The sequence below is a fragment of the Octopus bimaculoides genome, chromosome 24, assembly GCF_046866305.1.
Source record: "Octopus bimaculoides isolate indiv1 chromosome 24, ASM4686630v1, whole genome shotgun sequence".
NCBI lineage: Eukaryota > Metazoa > Mollusca > Cephalopoda > Octopoda > Octopodidae > Octopus > Octopus bimaculoides.
Window position 1 is genome coordinate 4,025,335 of NC_142951.1, and position 11,057 is coordinate 4,036,391.

At 29.8% G+C, this 11,057-nt stretch overlaps 1 protein-coding gene across 1 annotated transcript in view; it reads left to right on the top strand.

Moving 5' to 3' along the window:
* LOC106875693 (uncharacterized) overlaps positions 1–6,360 on the top strand; it is a 248,912-nt gene extending 242,552 nt beyond the window's left edge. The window contains exon 3 of the mRNA XM_052976736.2: positions 6,045–6,360. Within this exon, the coding sequence (XP_052832696.1) occupies positions 6,045–6,280 (236 nt within the window). The 3' untranslated portion in view covers positions 6,281–6,360. The remainder of the gene's footprint in view (positions 1–6,044) is intronic.
* Positions 6,361–11,057: the final 4,697 nt, after the last annotated feature.

Consider the following 11,057-nt stretch of genomic DNA (forward strand, 5'->3'; position numbering starts at 1 on the left):
ATTAAATAAGTACCGTTTACGTACTGGGGTCGATGTGTTCCACCTAATCCCTTTGTCTGTCATCGCTTGTACCCTCTATGTTTAGCTCCATGTGGGAAATAAACAAATACATATGTACACATGAGGAAATATCAAATGCGTATATTTATGTACGTATTGCTGTCCTTTCTTCTTCGTGTATATAATCGTCAACAAGCAGATTATGTTTGCATCAACATAGTCACACACCTGTACAGAAGAACACATATATAGTACATGGTAATGAACTTCAAATTCTTGATCGCTGTACGTCATACAGTGAATTGCAGTAATTTCTAATGGATGCTTTTATAAAGGAATCGTGTGAAGGTCAATTGAAGGATACATCCGAAAGCAGGGAAATATTACACATCATGCTCAACGGAACTCTATGTCTGGAGATTACGTTCTGTTATCTTGTATAACCTTGTTCGCAAACTATTGTTTTGCTTGAAGCCAAAGGAAAAATAATTATTGGAATAATGAAATTAAAGAAAATGTTAAATAGAAACAAAATGAAAAAGAAGTTACTTATCGCTTCGAATCATACAAGATGAAGCTTCTGCAGATATTACTATTCGTTCAAAAATAATAATTATTATTAGAATTGTAATGATGATGAAGATGATAAATATAAAAAGTTATAAATAATAATATAATTCTTTGTATTACTTGTAGTATTGTTATCTATAAATTAATAATGTTTTATTAACGTATTTGTCTTGTGAATATGTCTTTGTCTTCTAAATATGAATAATCATGATTTTAACAAACTTTGGTCAACTAGTTGGACTTAAGAACGTCCGCAATATTTTCCACCAATCTACAATATGCCTCTAATAATAATAATTGCAATACGCCAATAATAATAATAATAACAATAATAATGATTTCCAAATTTTGCCTCAAGGCAACTTGTACGTATTTTATCGACCCCGATACATACATACATACATACATACATGCATATATATATATATATATATATATATATATATATATATACATTTAATGTAAGCAGACTAACATCGATTATTACTTTTTAATACAAATAGACTTTATCCCATCCATAACGTTTACAAGTAATCATAATAGTTCTTAAGATTATGTTTATAATACTAATTAATAGTTTATCTTAATAAAATGCCCATTAGTTAATTACAATTATTTACTTACTGATATGTAAACACCTATTGCTCATAATGCGATTGATCAAAGTCCAGCTTTCGATATAATTGGACTGTTGAATTTAAAAACAAAGAGTAGTCTATTAAAACCATTATAGGGGTAGATATAAATAAATAAATAAGTATATAAATAATAAAAATATGGAGAAGTAGTATATGTTTTTATGTGGCCCGAAAACCGCTTAGGACTTTATAAATTAATTAAATGATTACAATTTAGTTACTTGCTAATTACGATCATTGATGCAGATGGAAGTGCAATTGTAGTATGCACCCAAGCAAGGGTTGATATATCGACAATTTTAGTAATAATAATATAATAATATCTATTGATTATGATTAAGCAAACTGTACTATAAGCGTGCGACTGCAACAATAATTGTAATAGCAAGTAATTAAATGTTAATCCTTTAATTAATTTGGGGATTTGTACTCATAGTTATTTAAAGGACCACTACGCTGAATGTAATTAGGTATGTCTAGCCAATTACTGTTTGTTTGTCTAGTAAGACCACTGCTTGGGTACTGTAGTGTTAGTTCATATGTTAGTCTTTGTATTATAATTCTGTAAATGTAAGTCCTTGCTCTAGCCATTAACTCCTCTTAACTGTAGACTCCCCTTAACCGTAGTTCTACCTTTATCTCCCTCCCTCTTCCCTTTCCTTCTAATTAACTTCCGTTCTTTGTCTACTAATTTCTCCAATTTTCTAAAGCATTTGTCCAACTTTTTCCCCGAACCGCCTTAAGTCACATTGGTCCAATCAGGGACCTCTACAGGTTTTAATGACCCTGCGAATTTTGTTCATTCCTACGCATGGTGCTTGTTTGCACGTTTGTTTTTATTTACAATGTCCTAAGCGGGTTTTGGGTCACTTTAAACCTATACTGCTTCTCCATACTTTTATTATTTATTTACTAACATCTAACCCTACAACGGCCTTAATAGCTTACTTCTTTGTTTTTAAATTTAACTGACCAATTATAACGAAAACTGGACTTCCATCAATCCCATTACGAGCAATAGGCGTTTGGTCTCTGCATCACGTCAATAAGTAAGTAATTGTAATTAATTGATGGGCAATTAGTACTATTAACTTAATTAACTTAAGTACTTTTACGATTACTTCTAAACGTTATGGAACTATCGCTCCCTCTTTTTCTAGATTTTTTGGCGTATCTCGTTATGGTAAAGTTTGTATTTTACATTATTCTTTATACATCTTGTTACCCCTATATAAAAATCAACCCACCAAATATTATATTTTAAGTTTAGTCATTTACTCAACGTCCTGAAGCATAGGTAATTATACTGATAGTAAAACGGATATTTTTATCCCTTAGACGGTTATTCCAAACTCTAACTCAACTAATCTTTATATATATATGCATAAACGCGCACACACACATACACAAACACACACATATATATATTATTTTGGTATACACCAAGTGGTATACTTGGTATAATTTTTAAAGCCCTTTCACAGCATTGGGCTACCTGATGGCAGCAACTGTCTGTACAACTTCTCACCCGGAAGGCACTAGTGTATGCTGGTTCGAAACGTTCGTAGTGGTTCTGAATAAAGAGTCAGCCGTATTGCAATTTCTTTCTCTCGTATTTATGTGTGGGCGTCTGTAAAGAACGACGGAGTGAGAGAGAAAGAGGGATATAGACAAATGCATATACAGATAGAGATGAATATTTCACACATATGCACTCGTTTATTTGTTGTGTAATCCGTATATATGTATAAGTCATGTGTGTGTACGTGTACACCTGTGTATCAGTGTACGAATATATGTGTAATGCTATATTCATACAGGTATGGTATTTCCGTAAAAATTTCAATTGATATAATCACAACGAAATGCACGCAAACATACACATTACAAATATTCAATACGTGATAGCGTTATGATAACAAATATAAAATTTTTAAAGCGATCTTATTTAATATCATAAAACTAATTTCCATGAAAGTAAAATTGTCAAAGGAAAACGAACACATAAATGTTGATCTCACCTTTTCATTCTTACTTTTGTTGTTAATTTCCAGGTAGATTTCAACCATTTGTACGACTTTATATACGTGATAAGCTTATTGAAATGCAAATTCAAACAGACACGCGGAAATACATTTATGTTCATACCCGTATGAACATAAACTTACGTATGTGAGAAAGGAATTCTGTTTGTAAATGCATGTTTATATATATGTGTGTTTTTGTGTGTGCCCCTATGTATGTGCATGTCTATTTTTGTGCCAGGCTGTATGATCCTATGTGTTGATGTTTGTGTTAATATCTGTATGCATAAAACTAAATGTACAAATTTAGGGATCAATCGAAAGCGATATTAAAATTTCAAAAGTTCCCATTTTAATAAATCTTGATAAAAATATTTTTATTTTTCACTTTCGGTAACATTTTGGGTTAAAGCCAACAGATTTTTACTGCTCATATTCATCGTGTTATTTTTTATATTTTTGTTATTTATATTTCTCTGTATAAACTTCATGTGTTACTTCTGTGCAGCAGTCTGTCGTACTCTGTGAAGCAATTGTAATTTTAAATAAATCAAATATATAGTTCTCACCTGATTTGAGCAAATCCATATCTATTCATAAATTAATGACAGTTCCGAACGCGTTATCATCTAGCTTTTACATGTTTCACTCATTAACTTTGGCCAGACTGGAGTATTACACTGAAGTATTTATTCGAACAACTCGATGTCAAAACATATTTTTAAAAACTTAGTTACTCCATAACTTTTACGGAAATCCTAAATTATCGATAGGTATGACATCTACCAGCAGTTGTCATGCGGGGGGAGTGAACAAATACAATTGACAATACGAAGACACACATACATATACATACATACACATACATATATATATATATATATATATACACGCGCGTGTATATATATATCGAGAGAGAGAGAGAGAGAGACATACAAACATTGATATAGACAAATAGATACATACAGGGGTTGGACAAAATAATGGAAACGCCTAGCATCATAGCATCGTAATTTTGAAATATCCATAAAACAATCCGTCAAAATCTTGCTTCTTTTTGTGTTTTTTTATTTATTATTAGTGTTGTGAAATATGTTTTATCTAAAATTGCTGTTTGTTTTCAGATATCATCAGAAAAAAGTTAATTAAAATACATGAAAATGACAGATCTATAGGACTTTCAAAAGGTCAAATTGTTGGTGCTCGTATGGCAGGCGTTAGCGTAACGAAAAAAACCAAATGTTTGGTGTATCAAGAACTACTGTCTCAAAACTAACGGCAGCATTTGAGATAGAAGGAAAAACCTCCTCGTCAAAACGATCAAATGATTGGGTAGACATAAGCTCATTCCTCAATCAGATATACATTATCTGTACACATGTCAGATGTTCAAAGCAACGTGAAATGAAGTGTTTTGCTCAAGAAGCCCAGTCTCGGAATTGAACCCACGATCTCGCAATCGTGAGTGCCACACTCTAACCACTAAGCCATGCACCTTATACACACACACATACATAAATATTTGGTATGATCAATAAGTATCCGGACTGTATCCATTTTAACGAAACCAAAGCACACGAAGAGAAGCCACTTGGCACAGATTGACCTTGAACTCTGCATTGCATGTGGACTCGGCTAAGTTTTAACCTTCTAGCTGACTTCTACTAGCTATACATATTCAGTCACCCCAGCCCCTATTATTTAAACATTTTTGAATTTTTGTTGTCATATTTCTCCGAAATGTTTTACAAATGTTTGTAGTCACGTGAGTATCTACATGCATTCCGTTGCTTACTGTGATTTTATCAACTATTAATGTGAAAAATCATAACAGTTTTTTTGTCTCTTACGGTTGAAAGCTGAATCCAGCGTGTAAAGAGCGAGGTTATTTTCGAGAAAAAAAACAGATTTATGTATTTTGCTTTAGAATAAGTGTTAAAACTAATTTTGTAAAGCTCTGTACTAGTACTTATAACTCACAAATCTATTGGAAAGAAGAAAAAAAAACAATAGCTTGTATGAAACGAGATTTGAAATTTAGATGCTATTTTGAGATGCAAATGAAATCTCTTGGACGTCTTTCATCATATTTCTGCTCGAAGTAAATGGATTTTCGGTGAAATACCTAAAACAGAAACTAAAGAAAAACAAATTTTGACGTCTCTCTTCACAGGCATGACATGCAAGTAATAGTAGTGTTTTTTTTTTGTTTTTTTTGTTTTTTTTTACTAAAAGTGCTTTCTCCTTACTTCCAAATAGTGAAAATGAAGTTTAATGTACGTGACAGGCAAATAAATTGCAGCTGCTTTAGACGAGACATGTAGTGCGCATGCACAAATCCTGAGTCCATAATGAAATTACCTTTAGTGAACCAGCAAATCTTTGGCAGTCACGAAAGTGGACCAAAGGGGAGTTAACAAGACCCTATCATGACGACTTTAAAAATATCTTAGAAGAGTCAAAATGAGGTCACTAGTCTCAAGGTCACACACTGTGGGCTAATGCTGTGTCGTCTGATTTAAAGCACTCAGAAAGGATCAGAACAACTAAAGAGATGAAAGTAGCGGTGAAGGCAAGCGTCAAATCAGGTTTCAATGAACTTCCCTGAGTGTAAATAATGACCGATTAAATCACCTCAGAGTAAAGAAAGATTAAGGTTTTAAGGACTTGTCATTTTTAGAGACATATACATCGAACATAAATGTCAGTGAAAACTACTCTATTGTAAACATTATGAGAAAAATAGGGGAAGAGTTAGTTGAATCTGTTACTCTATAGACATAACTTACCTCTATTTTTCCTTTCTTTGCAGGTACTCCAGTGCGATTCGCCAGGGATTGTGCGGATAAATATATAGAGGAAGATTGCGTTGTAAAAAATATCACGGCAGCGAGGAAGACTACCTATTGCATTCGAACCTGCGACACAGACGGATGCAATGCACAAGGACTAGAAATGCGGGGTGGATCCTCGAAATTGAATATATTTACTTACTTAGTTTTCGGGCTTGCTTTACTACTTAATATTCAACAATTAGCCTTTGTTTAATATTTTGTTTCTGCGTCTAAGGCTTTTTTTAATATACATAATGTTATATCATTAGATACGTGTATGTGTATATATATATATATATATATATATATATATATATATATATGTATATACTTATATATATATATATATATATATATATATGTATATACTTATATATATATATATATATATATATGTATGTATATACTTATATATATATATATATATATATATATATATATATGTATGTATATACTTATATATATATATATATATATATATATATGTATGTATATACTTATATATATATATATATATATATATGTATGTATATACTTATATAAGCATATATATATATATATATATACATATATATGTATATATATAAGTATATGAATATATAGTTTTATATATATATATATATATGTGTGTGTATATATACATATATATATGTATACGTATGTATATGCATATATATATGTGTGTATATGTATGTACATATATATAGATATATATATGTATATATATATATATATATATATATATATATATATATATATATATATATATATATATATATGCATATGTGTACAAGGGGAATGAATTGTGAAATTATGACTTACGCAGTTTATTTACATCGTAAAACTCACCATTTTAATGATGGAATTCTAATGGATAAGTGAATATTAAGCCCATATAAGTATGGGTATATATATATATAAACAGTATGGATATAAACATACAGTAACAAACTAAAATACATAATCTGGAATGTGCGAATGCTTATACAATATGTAATTTGCGATACTAGAAACTATTGCTTAGAAAACGCATCCTATTTTAAGGCCCACATACACGCAACATGCAACAAAATTATATGTACATACGTACACACTCACACACACACACACATATATATATATATATATATATATATATATATATATATATATTTGTGTATGTATCTATAGAAATATTATCTGTGTCTATATACATCGATATATATATATATATGTATATATATATATATATATATATATATATATATATACTGAAATATATTGTTGTTTTCATTCTTTATATGCCAATATAGAATAAAAATCACGTTATCTAATGACAGCCAACTCCACATTTTTAAGTTGAACGCAGCGCACTCTTCAACGGATCAACTGAAAATATCCAACAATTTTCCTTGTTATATATATATATATATATATTGTAATATCTTTGCATACATGCAGAGATACATATATATATATATATATATACACATGTGTGTGCTTCAGTGTATATACAATTACAAATGCATGAATATATATATATATATATATATATATATATATATATATATATATATATATATATTTGTGTATGTGTATATATACGAGCGTATGCAGAAGTGTATGTTTCACACGCATTAATAACTAAAACCGTATAAGTTTTAACGTAATTTACTCTCTTCAGAAATCTACTAGAGAAGTTTCCATCTATATCTTGTACTTTAAGAATAAATTGTTGACAGAACACATTCTTAGCTGAGAATCACTGCTGGGATCTCAAAATTATAAAAATAACTTTAATATGTAATTGTAACCAATGTTAGATAAGCTACAAAGAAGATGTTTTTGCAAAATCGTATTTGTCAACGATAATATAGATTATAGAAAGGAGTTTGAAATGTTGCGTAACACTAAAAAATGCAGTGGAAGAAATAAAAAAAAATGCCTTAAAAATTTCGTTTCGATTTCATGTTTTGAAATTCCTTTTGCTCAGCTTTTGTTTATATAGATACTAACGTACGTAAAATTGAGTCAAAAACATATAAGCCAGTCAAGAATATCACAATATATACGCTCACACAGACACCATCTCCCCACACATATAGGAATAATATAGCTTTATATATAGTATACATACAAGTGTATATATATACAAACACACACGTATGTTTGTATGTATATATGTACAAATGTATGATGCATGTATAATGTAACCTGTATTCAAAATTTTCCTTGCATATACATTCACACACACACACACTTTTAAAATGTCTATATATATGTGTGTTTGAGTGTGTATGTATGTATATATATAAGTATCTATGTATCTATGCCTACATATGTATCTATTTATATATATATATATATATATATATATATATATATATATATATATATATATATATATATATAGATAGATAGATAGATAGATAGATAGATATAGATATCTGTGTGTGTGTGTAGAGAGAGAGAGAGAGAGAGAGAGAGAGACAGAGACAGAAAGTGAAAGATTGAGAGAGAGAGAGAGAGAGAGAAAGAGAGAGAGAAAGAGAACTGTCGTTATTAAGCGTATAGTGGAAGTAATAGTTGTATACGAAGTGTGATTAACAGAACAAGTCCTAAATGTGTCAGTATGATATCCATAAATTTAGATACAAAACATAATCAGTCTGATTCGATGAATCACTATTGGTTTATCATTTATCAAATTCGAAATCGATACTGACTCACTACAGCTTCTTAGGGAGAAAATTATTTGCATATCTTTAAAATGAGGTCTTGATTGTAAACATACACCCTTTCCTTCTTTATTTTGTTTAGTGTTTTACTTTTATCGCTTCTATTTTTTGATGCTCTTTGTGCTTACTAAGGATAGCAGCATCACAATTTATTATTTCACAAACAAATAATCAGTTATAGAATGTTCTATGCTGATAAACATCTCCTTTGAATTCATACATAAGGTGTGTGCGTGTGTGTGTGACACGATGTGTGTGTGCGCGAGAGAGAGAGAGAGAAACGATGTCTGTGTTAACGTACCTGTTTGTATACTTATATGTGTATGCATATATATAATTAGGTATTTCAGAGACATACATATACACGTGTGCGTGTGTTTGTGTTTGTGCGTAGACACGCATATCTGTGTCAATGCGCGTGTGTATTGTGATTCCAACGAACGTTAAATTCTTTTCTTAGAGTCATCTAAATATTGGTTTGTTTTATATTATTAGCATAACATTCTACTTAGAAGTAATATATTCCCATATTTCTTTTTTCGCGGGCATGGTCAGCTGTCCGTGATCCAAACATACGGTCAATAAAATCTCCGCATATGTTTTCAAATTACTAGAAAGATAACCAAGACAACAAGTTGTATGTCTTTTGAAGAGCACAGACTCAAGCGGATGGAAAATTCAAAAAGATGTTGTATTAGAGTATTCATTAGCGCATGTTCCTGAAATAAGAATGATCGTGGTTCAAGGAAGTTAAATATATATATATATATATATATATATATATATATATATATATATATATATGAGTGTGTGTGCGCGTGTGTGTGTGTGTGTGTGTATAATGTGAATATAGTTGTGATGAATGAAATATCATTAAAAAACAAAACACCCACATAAAAAAAAATGAAAATATATCAGTCTGGAGGCTATAGAAGATCTGCTTTTCCATTTTATTAAATATATACATATATTCTCACATATCATCGCAAGTACATAGGGATATAAATGTTTATACATGTTATAAGATGTATGTATACATATGCATAAATGTGTATAATGATACAAATTACAATATATGTATGTCTGCATGTGTATATATATATATATATATATATATATTAATTATTTCTGTATGCCAGTATGGATATGAATCGTTGGTTTAGCGATTTTAATAGCAATCCTGCAGAACATGAAAGTGTTCAAGTTTATGAGATAATACGGTAATGGTTTTAAGTCAGGTATTGGTGACATACTAGTACCGCTCATTTACCTGGAATTTACATGAAACATATTCAACAATCATTATTCGGAAACGAGAAAGTATCCGACTTTAATATTTAGTGTATATGTGCGCATATTTGTATAATTAACATATAAAATTTATGTGTGAAATTTTATAGATAAAAAACATTTTCTTTATTTATTGCAACAATATGTATAACAAATGATTATATGATATATATATATATATATATATGTATATACATATATATATATATATATATGTATGTATATATTATATAAATATATACCTGTGTGTATGTTTATGTACCCATGTATTTATATATGCATGTAAATATACATAGATACGTATATATATATGTAGAAATTTACATATATTGCACATACACAGATAGACAGACATATAAGTATATAGATATGGATATACACACACAAACACATGAAAACACACACATATATACATATATACATAGTACGAATTAAATATGTAAACATCCATCCTTCAGAAGAAAAATATATATCGTATATGCGTGAATAACACAGAGGCGTAAGTATCGCATGCAAATACAAAGGCATAATTGCATACATAAATATCTTCAGTAGACGAACGCAAAACAGCATATTATATATATATATACATACATATAACTATATATACATATCCATACATATACATATATGTCCATATGTATACATACCTACATACACAATCATATATATATATATATATATATATATATAGTTATATAGTGTTATATATAATGTATATATGTACATACTTGTATATATATATTGGTAAATTCTGTATACATATATATGCATATATAGAGGAAAACATGAAACTTTATCTGAAGGATGCCTCGATTCAATTAAATAGGTTTCCAGTATTGTATATGCAAGGATAATTTTGACAGACCCTCTAGAGTTTCGACTTAGCTGTCGTCATCGGCAACAATATCCGAAACGTTCACGCCATGACAACATCTTTCCTTGTAAATATATGCATGCACACACACACACACACACACACAC